Here is an 18,533-nt window from a genome sequence, read left to right as displayed (position 1 = left end):
TTACGTGCACATGCATGGTTTCAGAATATGTGAAGGATTACGTGCAAATGCATGTTTTCAGAACATGTGAGGGATTAATAAATAAATGAAGAGTGGAAATGAAATAACTGCTTCACTTATGGCTCATCTTCATTTTAATACAGCCCTCTTTTATTCTTTCTTTGTTCTTTCCAAATGTCTTCTTTCCTGTTCAGTTTTATCACAAAAAAAACTTTCCCAATCCATATATTCTCAAGGGGCTGACAGGATGGCCTAGAGGCACACACACTCGTCTCTTTGTAGTTTAGCTTGGGTTAGAACCCCAAACCAGCTATAAACTGTCATCCCGATGTTTCGCATGCAGGGTGATTCTTCAGTGTGTGTGCCGTTCCTCAGATGGACTTGAAGCCGGGTGTCCCGTCTGCTAGCATTCGTTGGTGGATGTTAAAAATCCCATGATGTACTTCACCAAGAGCGGCGCGTTATCACTGGCATCCCGGTCAAATTACAACTTCCTGTCCCGATTAACCGATGGGAAGGCAATGGCAAACCACCAAGTTTAACCCTTGCCACGCAGCCAAAGATCTGCCTTCTGGCAGAGCACACAATCAATCAATCTTCTCAAACACTTTCTGGTTTTTTTCACTCATAAAAAGGGCTAAAAGAGAGTACTTAGTTTTCACTTTGGTTTGTTGTACACCTCTCCTTTCCTATGCCATCTCCAGATGCTGCATGACGTCATTGCTGGGCACGATAATAATTAATTATCTTACGATCCACCAAACCAAAGAGGGCCTGGCGATGATGTGCGCTGAAAAGGAGTACTCCGTTTTCACTCCGGTTTCTTGCTTTCTTTCTTGTTTTCTTTCTTGTTTCTCTGGGCGATATCTCAGCCATCCTTTGAGCTAGGAAGCTATAATTTGGGCACAATAGTGAGCAAGTACTTTGTCAAAAACTGTATTTTTCATTCTTTGATTAATCAATTTATTGATTAATGACTTAATTATTATTGATTTCTAATCACTTATTTATTTCCTTTCTCATCTGAGCGATATCTCGGGCACCTTTTGAGTTAGGAAGCTGATATTTGGACACAACAGTGACCAAATGATTTGGCTATAAAGGATATTTTTGATTTATTGATTAATCAATTAATCAATTAAATATTTATTGATTAATCAATTAATTATTTAATTTTTGATTAATTATTTAATTACTTTTAAACAGTTACAGCTTCGAATGAAACACTTGTGGTTTAGGTATGCTATTTGTCAATTGATTAATAAATTAATAATCTTATGATTTTTTTTTAATTACACAATTAATCAATCAATTATTGTACATCTCTCCCTCCCAATACTGTCTCTGTGCTGCACAGTGGCATTGCCAGGCGCCAAAAAAAGCATTAAGTAATGCAATCACCCTTTTGGGTGCGCAATGTAGGACATGTTATATATTTGGAATGTGGATAGTGGGGTCACTTTTCTGGGACCCCGTAACTATTTTGCGGAGAACTAAGTTTGAAGGTGGATTTGGGTACTTTAAGACATTACCTTTAAAATGAGCTCCCATGTCCCTCGCGAAATGATAGGGAACTCCCGCTAGGGGGCGTTTTCCAAGATGACCACCATTAACATATATCTAATATCGGTTTGGCCTACGATTTCCTATAAAAATATTTATAAAATCTATTCTGGGGTTTTGTTATATTCTAAATCCATAAATCATACTTATAACACATAGAGAAACTCATAAATACTCATATTGTTGATTTATTTTATCTCAAATGACCCAGAAAATAACAAAATGGCTGCCGCAAGATATAAATTATTTGTCATTTCTTTTGGTTACTTGATGTTTCTAAGATTTTCATCCATATATTTACTTGGTGGGTTTCTGAAATGGACGAATGCCACAGTGTCCTGGCCAATCTCCATCGCTTTTAACTGAATATAGCACATCCAAAATGCTCTTTGCATGGGTTAAGGCATGTCTGCACGTATGCCTACCAAGCTATACTCCAAAGTAATACTATTTCCTTATATAAGTAAATGAATCGATTATTATTTGTATAAGTAAATGAATCGATTATTTTTTCGACGTAGATCAATGGACAATTGAATGAAATAGTCGCTTCTGTCCATAATGGATTGTTTATTCATCTATTGACATCAGCAACTTCTGGAGCTTCTATACCGAACACGCTTATTTCAGACCACCACAGTTCACATGGTCAGTCCGCCAGTTTCCGTTGTCTGGAGCGGTACTTATTCGTCAGTTGTCTCATCGTCACTATCATCAGAACGAGTTGAAGAATCAGAATCTGTTCCACTATCGTCGTCTTCTCTCTCCAAGATGCTCTGTTCATCCCGCATAATAAGGGAAAGATCCCCGGGCATCATGGGTTTGGAGTGGATTACAGGCACGAGCATGCCTGACGCATCTTTACTCCATCCATGTCCTAATGGCGTAGGAGGGGAATCAGGGTTGCTGTAGTTTTGAAAAACCCAAACTTGATAATTGGCCCTTGCAATATGGAAACTGAGAGAGTCCGAGTCTGGTGGAAGTCTGGATGTCACCTTTTTCTTCATTTTGTTCCATTTCACAGCACGGGCTTGTCCCAGGGAATCTGCGTGCTTGTCCCCGTATATATAGCGAAGGGTGAACATCTCCAGATCCCGAACATTGTTCTCATTCATCGAAATGTCACTGCCAAGTTGTGAGAGGATGGCTCGAGATTCGGAGGAACTTGTCCCAGCGGTGAAGACTGATGTCTTCCCGTGGCCATAAAACCCATACACACACAATCAGCCCCTGTGAAGATATGGAGTTGAAGGATGATTGAAGATACCTCTTTTGTACACAGCTTATGACAGTCGTATATTTTTCCCTTTTTGTACAAGTGCAATGGGGCATCAATTTCGTAGGAAACACGAGATGCCAGCGCAATCACATCGGTATCTTCAGCGTCCACACGAATTGCTGTGAGCGGGTCTTTCTGACTAAGACAGTGGGCATGGTAGAAGATTCTGGAATCAGCCTCATGTTGATGACATTCAAGGTCCTGGACCTCAGTCTGTGTACTCATGTTGAAGCTCTTCTCCCTGAGAGTATCGATGAATTCCTGACCATTGTGTGGGATAATAATCCGTTTGAATTCTTGAAAGAGGAATTCCTGAAGCCGGATTTTGTTTTGTGGGTTTGTGAAGAATTTACTCGGCTCACGAGAGTAAAGTAGCTCGTTGTCGGCCTTGATGAAGATGTTCTTACTTCCGCCAATGAAATCCTGGCTCTCCTCATGTGTTCACTGTCCTTTCTCGCATTGTCCACGTCATAACGGTCATTTATGAAGTGAAACTCTGTAGCCCCATTATGTCTCTTGGTGACGATGTTGAAGATTTTCCGAGCATAGTCTCTCCACGCGTAAGGATGCCCGTTGACTGTTTCTCTGTCTTCTTTGGAGGGTGTTGCGAGGTGCCAGATATAACCCATGTCAATAATAGCGCGATAGGGTGGTTGTGGTGAACTCTTGGACCACCTCCACAAATGACATCTTGTCTTGAAGTTTTGATTTTACAGCCTTGCGCATTGTTCCATTTGGGTTAAAAATCGCCAATGGCATTTCTGTCAATCGGTACTCCATCACAGTTTCTTAAGTTCAATTTTGCGTGCTGCGCAACTTTAATCAAACTTGCCATTGCTTCGTTGTCCATCTCCATGCCCTTATTGTCCGTCGATGTGACAGACACAGACGTAGATCCCAGGAAGCTTAGTCTTCTATTCTTCTTTATCGGGTCCATCAATGGCTTTTCAGTTGAAATTATGCGCTCCTTATAAAACTGCGAAACCAACAGTTCACCATCAGATCTTGCGGATTTGAAATCAGTAATGAAGTCAGATGAAGCAAATTTTCCAGACTGAAGAGACCGCAGGGCGTTGTTGGAAGGGTCAAATGGGTCACAGCTCCACTCCTCAATACAAGAGTTCATATCTTGAACAGCTTTTTCATCTTTTGCCCTTCGAGCATTGGCATTCTCATGATGACCTTGCCCTGTTCGTCACAAAGCGATGGCTTTCAGCATGTTGCGAGCAGTAGAAATATGATTGACAGTCTGGTTGTGAGTGTTAACCATTGCTGCATTCTGTGTAAATTTTGTCCAGCCTGCTTTCATCTTGCTTCCTCTGTTCATCTTGATCTCGATGGTTTGGTCTGGAGGAAAACCAGAGAATGGTTTACCGGTAAGAGAGAAGGAGAAGTGGCCAGCTTGAAAATATGACAGCAGTAGCATCTGTATGGCGGTCAATTTGTGTTTTCTTGATAATTTCAGCTAAATAAATCACCACTATGGGTATTTCTGAGTTCCTTTGTGAGCTATAACACTGATTAAAGGTTTTAGAACACTACAAAACCTGAGTGAACATGTTAAATTAGTTTTGAAGTGAAAAACGTCGGCCAAACCGATATTAGGTATATGTTAATGGCGGCCATCTTGGAAATCGCCCCCTAGCGGGAGTTCCCCATTGTTTCGCGAGGGACATGGGAGCTCATTTTAAAGGTAATGTCTCAAAGTACCCAAATCCACCTTCAAACTTAGTTCTCTGCAAAATAGTTACGGGGTCCCAGAAAAGTGACCCCACTAGGACGGTGTACTTTGAATGTATCTGTACTTGTTATATATATTTTTCTCTACTCACTTGATTGTGTACACATCTGGCGTGTGGATAGTGTGCCTCCATTTCTCTCTTTCTCTTCCCTTCTTCCAATGCTTTCAAATTTCTGCATTCTGTCACTACTTGTGTGTTCTACTCACGCGCTCGGCACACCACAAATTAGGCACTCATCAGTGTAAACATTTACACTTAATTTTGCCATAGTTTCTGGTTTTTAAATTAATTTGTATCTTGAAGGCTCCAGTCATGGACTATATAGTGCTCATTGAGGCCAGTCCTTAAAGAAAAGAGAAGAAATGTGGATGATGAAAACTGTGTCATGTTTGTTTGCAAAAAAGAGAGATTAAAGCTAGCCCAGTACCTCCAGTTTGAGTGAGACAGAAAGTAAGACGAGCATTCCTGACACGGACAGTGCAAGGTGGTTCCGGCACTACTTTAACGCTTCTAAGTCAGAACGGTAGTGCTACCCTGAGTGGTTGCTGTCTCCAACCTACTACCTAAAAAATCGGTCCAACCGGATGGGTGTTTTTTAGGATACACCATCTCCTTACTGGATGGCCATTGGCTCACTAAGGGAGTCCATCCGCCCTTTAACAGGTGTTGTTTTTAGTCCTGCAGGGTGTCACAACCACCCGAGCCAGTGGCGAGCCAGAGGGTAGTCGGTTTAGTCACCGACTGTCCGACCATGGGGCAGGTAGCACAGGCTTACATGTTACCAGTGGCAGTCAAGAAAGAGACTGACCTGACTGAAAATGCTGACTGTATTCAAATCAATCCTGTCTGATTTTAAGGTTAAATCAATCCTGTCTGATTGTATATGCTTATTCTGATGTGATGGAAGAAGAAAAAAGCGTTAAGTAATGCAGTGTCCCTTTGGGTGCAGAAAAATACATTTTGGTAAGAAAACTGACACATTACACTTTACACGCAATGGGCACAGGTTCAGTGTGCCATGCTCGATGGATACCAAATGGCTTATAATTTCCAGTTGTCACTACTCCGAGTATATATAGAGACTTGAAGGGATGGGGCAGTGGACAGGTGATGGAGACATCCATGATTTGTCTTTTAAATACAATGTTCAAAGATGTTCCTTGTGCATTTGGCCTTTTGAGTTGGATTTTTATTATATACTCGAACATGCTGTCATTGTGTAAATAATGCCTCAAACTAACTTTTTAGAACTGGGGATACGGTCTGATGGTCTTTTGCTCTTTGGTGCTTACCCTCATGTGTGTTAGTTACAGTCACGTGAAAAAGTAAGTACACCCCATGTAAAGTTTGGACTTTTTCAACATATTTCAACATTCAGCTATTTGATCTTCATTTAAACAACTAGGGCATGCCCGTACTATATCTATATCTAAAATTATATCCCCCCCCCCCTCTATTTACATGAAATGGTTTGGTCCAAAGCGAACGGCTTGCGAGTACGGTGACAATCCCCCCCCTCTATTTACATGAAATGGTTTGGTCCAAAGCGAACGGCTTGCGGAGTTTGGTAAAGAAATCGCCATAGCATGCACAAACGCGCAGGAAAGCGAAAGAATCGCAAATTAGTTTTAATTAGTTTTAAAACATAGTTTAACGCCAACATAGCGGCAACATAGTTTGCCAACGTGAAATAAATGAATACGCTCTCAAATGTGCCGTCCGAGGCAGAGTCTGTTCGCCACGTTCGGCACACGTGATAGCTCGCTGCTCTCTGATTGGTTGAATCGTTTTTTGGACATAGCTCGGTAACTACTTGTCCGATTAATATGAAACCTTGAAAAGGCACATCCTCGGGTCCCCAGCAATATACCTGGCAAGTTTAAAGTATATCGGACCCGTGGTTGTCGAGAAACAGCGGTCACAAACATACATACATACATACATACATACATACATACATACATACATACATACACACAGAGATTACTGGAATTATAGATAGACTAGGGCATGCCCGTACTATATCTATATCTAAAATTATATCCCCCCCCTCTATTTACATGAAATGGTTTGGTCCAAAGCGAACGGCTTGCGAGTACGGTGACAATCCCCCCCCCCCCCCCTCTATTTACATGAAATGGTTTGGTCCAAAGCGAACGGCTTGTGGAGTTTGGTAAAGAAATCGCCATAGCATGCACAAACGCGCAGGAAAGCGAAAGAATCGCAAATTAGTTTTAATTAGTTTTAAAACATCGTTTAACGCCAACATAGCGGCAACATAGTTTGCCAACGTGAAATAAATGAATACGCTCTCAAATGTGCCGTCCGAGGCAGAGTCTGTTCGCCACGTTCGGCACACGTGATAGCTCGCTGCTCTCTGATTGGTTGAATCGTTTTTTGGACATAGCTCGGTAACTACTTCTCCGATTAATATGAAACCTTGAAAAGGCACATCCTCGGGTCCCCAGCAATATACCTGGCAAGTTTCAAGTATATCGGACCCGTGGTTGTCGAGAAACAGCGGTCACAGACATACAAACATACAAACATACAAACATACACACAGAGATTACTGGAATTATAGATAGATATTGATAGATAAAGGTGATATTGTTGCGGTTACCTTATGTGCAGGTAACCGCATGTGGCGGTTACCTTATGTGATTACCTTATTTGGGCATAATACACGTGCACGGGCCTGTTGGACTTGTGGTTGTGCGGACGTGACGCACGTGCGGTTGCCGGAGCCATGCCCTCCGAAGAGGGCTTTTGGCTTTATATAAGCATGCTGACTTCCGTTCGAGTTTAGTGTGCTGGATCTTGCTGTTACAATAAACCAACTTCGAACCCTACGAATGGCCTCGTTCTCTCGCCTTCCGCGACTCCTAAACTGGTGACCTCCGACTGCTCCCGAACGGATTCGGGGGCTGCGAACGAACACGGCAAGCGCGCCCTAGCCAGGGAAGCCACCTAAGCTGGTGACGCCGGCTTCTCCCGCACGGCTTCGGGCGCAGTTTCGAACGCGGTTTTGAAATGCCGGAGTTTCGGTAACGACGACGGCCATGACTATGAGGTTCGCGCACCGCGCTCGGCTCCTCCTCTACGACCGGAGGGGCGAACCTATTCCAAGACCCTCCGAAGGCACGGCTGCTTCGTCACCTTCGCGCGCACTGATGTTGGCGGCACGGCTGTTTCGTCACCTTCGCGCGCGCTGACGTTAGTGGCATGGCCGCTTTGTCACCCTCGCGCAACTACAACTACAACCGCAACTACTTCTCCGACCCTGTATCCTCGGGAGGCCCGCGAGGAACCTCGGCAGCCTCCCCCGAGGCCTTGACCAGCCCCTCGGTTGGCTCACCCGCTTTTCGCGTGCACCGCTCGAGCCTTCTCGGCACTGCACCCGCGAACTGCAACCTCGGGAGGCCCGCGAGGAACCTCGGCAGCCTCCCCCGAGGACTTGCCCAGCCCCTCAGTCGCCTCGGCCTATGCATAGGCCCGTGCAGTGCATTCTGGGGGGACGTATGTGGCGGTTACCTTATGTGCAGGTAACCGCATGTGGCGGTTACCTTATGTGATTACCTTATTTGGGCATAATACACGTGCGCGGGCCTGTTGGACTTGTGGTTGTGCGGACGTGACGCACGCGCGGTTGCCGGAGCCATGCCCTCCGAAGAGGGCTTTTGGCTTTATATAAGCATGCTGACTTCCGTTCGAGTTTAGTGTGCTGGATCTTGCTGTTACAATAAACCATCTTCGAACCCTACGAATGGCCTCGTTCTCTCGCCTTCCGCGACTCCTAAAATATAATATAACAAATATCATGAAACATTTACATTTTGTAGTCCATTGTATAATTTAAATAAACATAAATGCAAATTTCGCATGTGGAAAAAGTAAGTACACCCCATGAAATGTTTTTTATCTCTTTAACATATGTGGACATATCAATATGTGATCTTCATTAAAACAGTATCCATAGATAAAGGTGATCTAATTGAACAAAAAACAATGAAAAATTGACTTTGCAATAATTTATTCAACAAAAAATTAACAGAGATACCATTTCCTTCTGTGGAAAAAGTAAGTACACCCTTGGCTCTAATAGGTGGTATTGCCCCCTTTGGCAGAAAAACGTCAAGTAGGCATTTCTTATAACTGTCTACCAGTCTCTGACATCGACTTGGAGAAATTTTTGCCCACTCCTCCATGCAGAATTCTTTCAGCTGTGCGTTGTTTGAGGGGTTTCTTGCATGCACAGCTCGTTTCAAATCCTCCCACAACATCTCGATGGGATTTAGATCCGGGCTTTGACTTGGCCATTCCAGAACCCTCCATTTCTTTCTTTTCAGCCATTCCTTGGTGGATTTACTGGTATGTTTAGGGTCATTGTGATGTTGCAAGGTCCACCTTTGGTTGAGCTTCAACTTTCCGACAGATGGCCTCACATTATCCTCAAGCACCCTCTGGTACAATGAAGAATTCATAGTGGATTCTATGATGGTGAGCTGCCCAGGCCCTGATGCAGCAAAGCTGCCCCAAACCATAATATTTCTACCACCATGCTTTACAGTTGGTATCTGGTTCTTGTGGTCAAATGCTGTCTTTGGTTTTCGCCAAACATGTCTTCTGGTACTGTGGCCAAATAGCTCTACCTTTGACTCATCTGTCCAGAGCACATTGTTCCAGAAGTGCTTGTCTTTGCCGAGGTGTTCATTGGCAAACTGCAGTGTTGCCCTGATGTTCTTTCTGGACAGCAAAGGTTTCCTCCTGGCACACCTCCCATGTTGATCAAATTTGTGCAGCCTCTTTCTAATGGTGGACTCGTGCACTTTGACATCAACAGTGGCAAGAGCTACCTGTAGGTCCCGTGATGACATTCTGGGGTTCTTCGAGATTTCTTTCAGCATCTTGCGGTCTGGTCTTGGGCTGAACTTGCTGGGGCGGCCTGGCCTGAACAAGTTGGGAGTTGTTTGGAATCTTCTCTACTTGTACATGATCTTACGGACAGTCGAATGATTGATTTCAAATTGTTTGGAGATCTTTTTATATCCCTTCACAGACTCGTAGGCATCTATAACCTTCTTTCTGAAGGCCTCAGAGAGCTCTTTTGATCCAGGCATGGTGACGCTGCACACTTCAACAACAAAGAGCAAACCAAACTAAATGTCTGAGGTTTAAATAAGACAGGTTCCTCCAAGATCCTCTCTAACGATGTTCTAATCATTTGCACCTGAGCTGGTGCACCTGATTCTAATTTTAGGTATTTGAAGTTAGTGATAAATGTAGGGGTGTACTTACTTTTTCCACATGCGAAATTTGCATTTATGTTTATTTAAATTATACAATGGACTACAAAATGTAAATGTTTCATGATATTTGTTATATTATATCACTTTTATCTATCAATATTGTTGAAATGAAGATCAAATAGCTGTATGTTGAAATATGTTGAAAAAGTCAAAACTTTACATGGGGTGTACTTACTTTTTCACGTGACTGTAAATCCTTAAAAATACAGGTTTTTTGTGTGACAAGGACCATTTTCATTTTGTGTGATGGTAGTACTACCCCAAGTGGTTGCTGTCTACAACCTACTACCTCCTGAAAGCCATTGACAGTCAATGGTTGTTCGGGGCAGCGAGCAATGCTCACATCGATTTTCACCAGTTAATATAAACACCAAACTGAGACCGCTGTTTTATCTGATTGGTTTAATCAGCAGGACGACCTATTCTTTTTTTCGTCTGCAACACAAGGCTGTGGATAGCATTGTTTGTTAGGGGCATGGCTGTGCCACTGCTGCAGTGCCCCCTGTGGGTTAGAGCAGGAATTTGGAATTTGGTCAGGGTGCTCGCGATATATCGCCTATTCCTTATGAAGGACACCATAGGGTCTTTAATTAAATCATTTAACATGCCCTCGCCCTGCATGCGAAACATCAGGTTGACAGCTTATAGCTAGGTCGAGATTCAAACCCAGGCTGGATAACACAGAGTTGAGTGTGCATACCTTTAGGCCATCCTTCCAGCCTTTAATCAGCAAGACATAAAATTGGTAATAAAATCTATGAAAACTAGAACGGCACTCAGTCGAGCGCAAACCTCCGCCAGGCTGAACAGTTTGTTTTGTATCACACTGACAGGCCGGATCTGGATTCGGACCTGAACCAAAATCTAATCAGCTTGTTCTTGTCACCAAACCAACTCATCCACCTAGTTTAGTCATAACTCGTCCATAATTTTTTTAAATATCATGTTATGTATCGCTTTTCGCCCGATCTCTCAACGGTGAAGAATCACTTAAAAATTAAATATTTATTGTATTTAAAAAAAAAAAAAATATATATATATATGTATTTAATTCTTGTATCCAAATCCATATTCAGATCTTCACCAAAATCGAATCGATTCATTCTTGTTACATACACTACCACTCTGCCAAATTTCGTCTGAATCCATTCACAACTTTTTTTCTTTTTTTAAAAATATCTTGTCCTGCCGCCAACCCTGTTAGTTGCCTCTTGCGACACACAGGGAATTACCAGTGAACTGGTACTCAATTTGCCGACCTCGGAAGGATGACAGTCCGAGTCAACCCCCTCTGGGATCGCCCATTCAGCGATCGACCAGGATTCGAACCCAGGATCCTAGGATCCCAAGCCGCACCCTAAACCGCGAAGCCAACACCAGGCTTTTTATCTTGCAGACAAAGAAACAACCAGATGAAAAATCACTCATAGAGCAACACTTGGCAAAAGAGAACAAAGTAGAATGGTATTTAGTAGAGCGTCATTTTGACATCACAAATAATATAATTGGTGGTTGAATTATGTGACCTGATATGCAAATTGTCTTCAAATTAAGTTAATCAGATGAAAATTGACAATTTTAGAAATTCGGCCTATGTTGACCTTTTGGCCTATGTTGACCTTAAAATAGTTGGTGGTTGGTTTCAGTAAGCTGATATGCAAATCCTATAAATATTTCAAGTCAATCAGATGAAAATTGAGGATTTTGATACTTTTTGATTTTGATAATTTTGACAATTTTGATTTTGATAGATGTTGACCTTTTGGCCTATGTTGATCTCAAAAATAGTTTGTGGTTGAATTCAGTTAGCTGATAAGTAAATCCTATTCAAATTTCAAGTAAATCGCATGAAAACTGAGGATTTTAGTAATTTGGAGAAAGTGGTTGACCTTTGGCCTATGTTGACCTTTTGACCTCAAAAATAAATAGGATTTTGTTGGACCACGAACTCCACCATTTGGTGAAGTTTCGTGAAGATCGGTTTAAAATTGTGACCTCTAGACAAGCACAAGTGAGCGGACAGACAAACAAACACACAAACCCGCAAATCGAAGTGATCAACATACTTGTCCAAAAATATTTTTTTGCCGAGTAACAAACAAATAAACAGACAGACATGGGTGAAAACATAACTTCCATCCACCTTTGGTGGCGGAGGTAAAAATAATCGGTTCATTTAACTCATTGTCTTTGCTTCGGACTTTGCTGGCTTTTCTGCTCTCTTAGGTTCTTAAGATGTAGTGTATTGCGTACCCCAGTTTGGTTACTTGCTTCCTTTCTTACACGTGTGACATGCAGGCAGCCCTTCGAATCGGAGCCTTTGTGAGTGGCGCATGCAAAGCATTGCACACGAATCTGAGGGAAGCTCGGACGAAGAGTTTTTTGATGCACAAGGTATAAAGATTGTTTACTTTGTGTAAATAACCCTGCAAAAGTTATTTGCTTGCTCGTCTTTTCACGAGCTTTCGCTTTCCCATTTTTCCCCAGAGGATTTATCGGATGGCGAGGACTTCTTCCTGGCAGACATTGCCAAGTGGAGTTCGAGTGATATCATTGATCAGATTGGGGACATCGATGTGGAGGGAGAATCATCTGGTTGGTTGAGTGCAGAAAATATTGATAGATACATGATTTGCGAAGAAGTGTGTGTTTGTGTGTCGGTCAGTAACTTTTTAGGACTTGTTTGTTCTATTATGTGATTTTTGCCTTATTTTGTACTTTGTTCTCTGAGCTATGGAAAATCATCAAAGCAGAACCTCCTGACCTGAGACAAACAAGAAACGAGTTCCTTACATTTGTGAAAAGTCATAATTAGAAAGTAGGACATTCAGAAAGTTTCCAAAGCCAAGAATTATTAAATTTGATATTTTTATTATTATTTCCTTTCACATTTTTATATAAATGGTTTAGAGGTGGAGTGGATAAAGCCTTAGATGGTATTAAGATGGCGTAAAGATCAGAGCAAGCAGATGAAGAGATATATTGTCTAGTTATCTAGTTCTTTCACGTCATGTCCGACTTCTGGTGACATTCATGATCAGATTTCTGAAATCATCCCTGTCCTGCACTGCTTCCCAAAGCTCTGACAGAGACAGCTTGGGTTCAGCCTTTACCCCATCCATCCAGTCCATACAACGTCTGTCTCTTCCTCTTCTTCCCTCACCCGTTCCCAGCATGGTTGATTTCTCCAAACTCTCATTTTCTGCACGCATGATGTGTCCAAAGTGTGACAGTTTCTGTTTTCGCGTCAGCGCTTCTAATGAACATGGTGGTCTAATTTGTTCAATCACTGATTTGTTTGTTCTTTTTGCAGTCCATTGAATTTTTAACATTCGTCTTCAACACCACATTTCAAAACTGTCAATCTTCTTCCTGTCTTTCTTTTTCACTGTGCTGACTCACATCCCTACATTGCACCTGGAAATCCGAGAGCATTCACCGGCCTCCTCTTGGTTTGTATCGTCACATGTATTTGTCTTTCCAGATCTCAGTGAATCCTGCCATTGCTGTTCTCCCCAATGCTAACCTCCATATTATCCACTCAATTCGATCTTATAACCCAAGAAGATGAAACTTTCCACTATTTCCATGTGATTGTCTCCTAATCTGAACACGTCGATCTTCTTCGTTGACAAGATTTTAGTCTTTTTTATGTTTAAATAAAGACTGCCTTTTTCACTTTCCTTCGTCACTGTCTGTAGCAGTTTCATCCACAGAGCTTGTACGTCCTCTTTATTTTCTGCCAACAGAGTGGTATCATCAGCAAGTCTTATATTGTTGATACATCTTCCTCCAATCCTGACTCCATCCTCTATATCATCCAAGTTCGATTTCCTCAAGATGTACTCACTATACAGATTGAACAAGCAATGGGAGAGAATGTACCCCTGTCTGGCCCCTTTTCCAATTCCAAACCATTCTGTCTCTCCGTGCTTTGTTCTTACTGTAGGTTCTTGTTTGGTGTACAAGTTTCTTATCAGACACATCCGACTTCTTATTAGTCCCCTACCGGTGTACACCAGAGGACTATAGGTTTGCACGCCGTCCCTCCGTCTGTCAGTCCGTCAGTCTGTCAGTCCGTCACGCAAAGAACAGTTTTCCGGACTTTTTTTCCAAACGCTTAATACTAATGATTTCAAGCTAGGCACATGGTTTCCTCATGATAAGTTACAGATCAAGTTCGAACTTCACGACGTTTCGATCATTTTTGACAAAGTTATGGCACTTTGAACTTTGGGAATTCTGATAATTCTGATGATCCTTAACTCAGTGCCATTTTAAGTTTTAATTTCCTTTAAAAAAGATTTTCTCTGCAATAATTGGACCGATTGAGATCAAATTTTCACCGTAGGGGGGACTCGGTCTGTAGAATATTTTAATGGTAATTATGACGTCACAGGTCACGTGGTTCGGCCGCCATATTGTTTTTCGTGAAAACATGAAAACCCATTTTTCTCTGCAACGGCTAAACAGATCGAGGCCAAACTTTGCAAGCAGAATCACATACCCATGACGAACAAAAAAGTCACCGAGCATGACATCATGTGTCACATGGTTTCAGAGTTATGACGTTTTTAAGCATTAACCTTTAAAACCGAGCTCCTCCCTCATTTTTGATCCAATCGAGGGGAAACTTCACAGATCTGTTCAGCATGTCAGTCTACTAAAATGTCCTTTTGGAATTTGCGATAGGGCACGTGGTTTGGCAGATATCGTTAATTAAACGATTTTTTTTTTTTAAATGGATATCTCTTGAATCGCTAGTACCTCAGACCGTGAGTTGGTAATTATATAATTCACACAGTGCAATACGTGCAGGCCGCTCCACGGAGCGACCTTGCGGGCTTATCAACGAGGCGAGGCATGACACACATGTGTCTCAGCATACCTCAGATCAAGTTTGAAAACCAGCATCAACCGTGCATAAATTTGCTTATTCGATCATTTTTGACAAAGTTATGGCACTTTGAACTTTGGTAGGGGACATGTATTGCAGCGCAATACTCAGAATGCTTGTTGAACAATGTGTTTACAATTACGAGCTCATTCTCCACACAAAACTACAGCATTCTCTGCCCTGGTTCATTCCAGATATCAAGTCTGTGCTTTCCTGCAAACCTTGGTGCTCCTGCTTCTCCAATTTTTGCATCCCATTCTCCCATAATAATTGATACATCTCCTTTTACATCTGTTCTACCAGTTTCTGTAACTTTCTATAAAACTCCTCCACATTTTCTTCATCTGCTGCAGAAGTTGGAGCATGTATCTAAATGATGGTGGTGTTCACTGGATGTCCTTTCAACCGCACTGATATTAACCTATCATTGACTACGTTGTAACCCAGTACTGAATCTGCCATCTTGTTATTGCAAGTTCATGTTACCTCATTTATTTTACAGGTTTTGTGACAAGAAAAGAACACTTTGTAATCGTCAGATTGAAACTGCCCCAAACCATTTCATCTAAGTTCATTTATCCCCAAATTTCAGTTGTTGTCCTCTCCATCTCTCTCTCTATATAACATCTAACTTTCTCTGATTCATTGACCTCCAAAATTTGGAAACGTTTGAAAAGTTCAGAGTTTGACTTAAAGTTCTGGGGACCGCAGCGACTGGAATTCCTTGCGGGTTTGATCCTGTCTCATTATAACCGCTATTCGTACTCATTAAAACACTGCTCTTCCCCAAAACACTTCTTTCAAACCTGGAGACCTCATCATCTGATACCATAGCTTTATCTCTTAGATTTCTGATCCTGATTGTTTTCTTTGAATATACAGAAGTAGTTTGCCATTGCCTTCTTCCGGGCAATTTCCACACTTGACGGGTGATCCTTGGCATTGTTCTCCTTAAGAGAATCCACTCCTACCATCATGGACATGTAATCATTACTAGCAATATGTGGTAGTGTCCTGCATGGACGTCCACCACCTGCTCCCATGGCTTCATGTATCCCTGATCAGAAAGCTAAAATGGAGTTGTCCAACTTGCCCAAGGGTGGCCCATGGGTTAAAGAATGCAAAGGCCACCTTATTGAAGAAGGATTGCTGCCTTTACCCGTTACACCCTTATCCTTTGGTTTTAAAACGTGAACTGCAAGGCAGTGGTGGATGTGGCTTTGGAGTTTCCTTCTGCTCGACGAGCTGCCTACCAAAGCTAATGAGCCCTTTCTGCCCAAACAACTGGTTTAAGGTGCCAATGATTCGCCTTTCACATCTACACTCCTTAGTGAAACGAGTACTTACTTTTTCTACATGGAAATTTGCATTTATGTTTATTTAAATTATACAATGGACTACAAAATGTAAATGTTTCATGATATTTGTTATATTATATCACCTTTATCTCTCAATATTGTTGAAATGAAGATCAAATAGCTGTATGTCGAAATATGTTGAAAAAGTCAAAACATTACATGGGGTGTACTTACTTTTTCATGTGACTGTATATATATATATATATATATATATATATATATATATATATATATATATATATATATATAATAATAATAATAATGCATTTATTTTATATAGCGCTTTTCAGGAAGCCCAAAGACGCTTTGACAGAGTGCAAAACATAACGCATAGCAAAACATAAAGACAATTGCAAAAAAAGAAGAATCAATAGGGAAATATTCAAAGCACAAAGGAGGGAGAAGGAGAGGAGATAGTCAGGGGTTAGATGCTGTGGGTTAAATGTTGAATGCAGTGTTGAACAGGTGGGTCTTGAGTGATGTTTTGAATGTGGTGAGTGAGGAGGAGTCTCTGATGGTGTGAGGTAGCGAGTTCCAGAGGGTGGGAGCAGCGATGGAGAAGGCCCTGTCCCCCCAGGATCTAAATTTGGTCCGGATGGGGGGGGTCAGGAGGTTGGTACCAGCAGAGCGGAGGTTGCGGGTGGGAGTGTGTCTGGAGAGGAGGTCAGCCAGGTAGGATGGGGCCAGGTTATGGAGGGCTTTGTAGGTCAAGAGGAGGATTTTGTACTGGATTCTCTGGGAGATGGGGAGCCAGTGAAGCTTGTAAAGGACGGGGGTGATGTGGTCACGGGTCCGGGAATGGGTGAGTAGACGGGCAGCGGAGTTCTGAATGTATTGGAGTTTATTGGTGATTGTTGAGGGTGAACCATAAAGGAGGCTATTGCAGTAGTCCAGACGGGAAGTGATGAAGGCGTGGATGAGGGTTTCTGCAGCCACAGAGGAGAGGGATGGACGGAGACGGGCGATGTTTTTCAGGTGGAAGAAGGCTGTCTTTGTGATCTGTTTAGTGTATTTGTCGAAGGAGAGGGTTTGGTCAAAGATGATGCCAAGATTCCGGATGTGAGGGGAGGTGGACACTGGGAAACCGTCGATGTTGAGGGCAAAGTTATGGGTGGACTTGGTGAGCGTTTTTGGGCCAATGATGATTATTTCAGATTTATCACAGTTAAGTTTGAGGAAGTTGATTTGAAGCCAGGATTTTATTTCAGTGATGCAGTTTGTCAGGATAGAGTGGGTGGCGGTGGAGATGGACTTGGTGGAGATGAAAAGCTGGATGTCATCGGCGAAGCAGTGGAATTGGAGACCATGACGGCGGATTAAGTGACCGAGGGGGGACAGGTAAAGGATAAAGAGGAGGGGGCCAAGAACTGAACCTTGGGGGACACCTTGGGGGAGGGGAGCAGTGGGGGATTTGCAGTTATTGATGGAGATGAACTGACGTCTGTCAGAGAGGTATGATTTAATCCAAGAGAGGGCAGTGCCGGTAATGTTAAAGGTGGTTTCAAGTCGGGTGAGGAGGATGGTGTGATCGATGGTGTCAAAGGCAGCGCTGAGGTCGAGGAGGATGAGAATGTTGAGGTTGCCAGCATCAGAGGAGAGGAGAAGGTCGTTGGTGATTTTGAGGAGAGCAGTTTCAGTACTGTGGTTGGACCGGAATCCGGATTGGAATGTTTCATACAGGTTATTGGCAGAGAGGTGATGCTTGAGTTGAGTGGCTACAGCGCGTTCCAAAACCTTTGACAGAAAGGGTAGGTTGGAGATGGGTCTGAAGTTATTTAGGGTGTCAGGGTTTAGTCCAGGTTTTTTCAGAATGGGGGTAACAGCAGCAATTTTGAGGGATGGTGGGACGATGCCTGTAGACAGGGAGGAGTTTATTGTTGCAATGATAAGTGGAGAAAGAGCAGGAAGGGAGGCCTTGACAAAGCTGGAGGGGATGGGGTCAAGAGTGCAGGTGGCAGTTTTCATTCCGATGAGGAGTTCAGAGAGGTCAGTAGGGGAGACTGGGGAGAATTGAGACAGGGGATGGCAGGATAAGGGGGGGCAGGTGGTTTGAGGGGGAGCGGGTGCGGCGGTGGTCAAGCTGTTGTAGATGTTTTCAATTTTGCGTTGGAAGAATGAAAGGAAGGAGATGCAGTTGTCTATTGTGAATGACTGGGTGGTGGTGTTCAGGGGGCTGAGGAGTTTGTTTATTGTAGAGAAGAGTGCTTTTGGGTTTCCGGAGCCAGAGTGGATAATTTGAGAGTAGTAGGCGGAGCGGGCGCGGGAGAGGGCATCTTTATAGTGTTGTATGTGGTCCTTGTAGGCCTGGGAGTGAACTGTGAGACCTGTTTTATTGCGGAGTCTTTCAAGTTGGCGAGCACGAGTTTTCATTAGGCGGAGCTCAGG

General features: G+C 42.8%; 1 protein-coding gene across 4 annotated transcripts in view; it reads left to right on the top strand.

Moving 5' to 3' along the window:
- The window catches only part of LOC137418698 (membrane-associated phosphatidylinositol transfer protein 2), a 202,616-nt gene that overhangs the window by 121,902 nt on the left and 62,181 nt on the right, over nucleotides 1–18,533 (top strand). For all 4 annotated transcript variants that reach the window (XM_068104800.2, XM_068104799.2, XM_078768279.1 and 1 more), the window contains 2 exons: nucleotides 12,192–12,287; nucleotides 12,381–12,488. In XM_068104800.2, the coding sequence (XP_067960901.1) occupies nucleotides 12,192–12,287; nucleotides 12,381–12,488 (204 nt within the window). The remainder of the gene's footprint in view (nucleotides 1–12,191; nucleotides 12,288–12,380; nucleotides 12,489–18,533) is intronic.

The sequence above is a fragment of the Myxine glutinosa genome, chromosome 14, assembly GCF_964187855.1.
Source record: "Myxine glutinosa chromosome 14, kmMyxGlut1.1, whole genome shotgun sequence".
NCBI lineage: Eukaryota > Metazoa > Chordata > Myxini > Myxiniformes > Myxinidae > Myxine > Myxine glutinosa.
The sequence above is the reverse complement of the archived record's forward strand: the minus strand, read 5'-3'. Positions and strand labels throughout refer to the sequence as shown.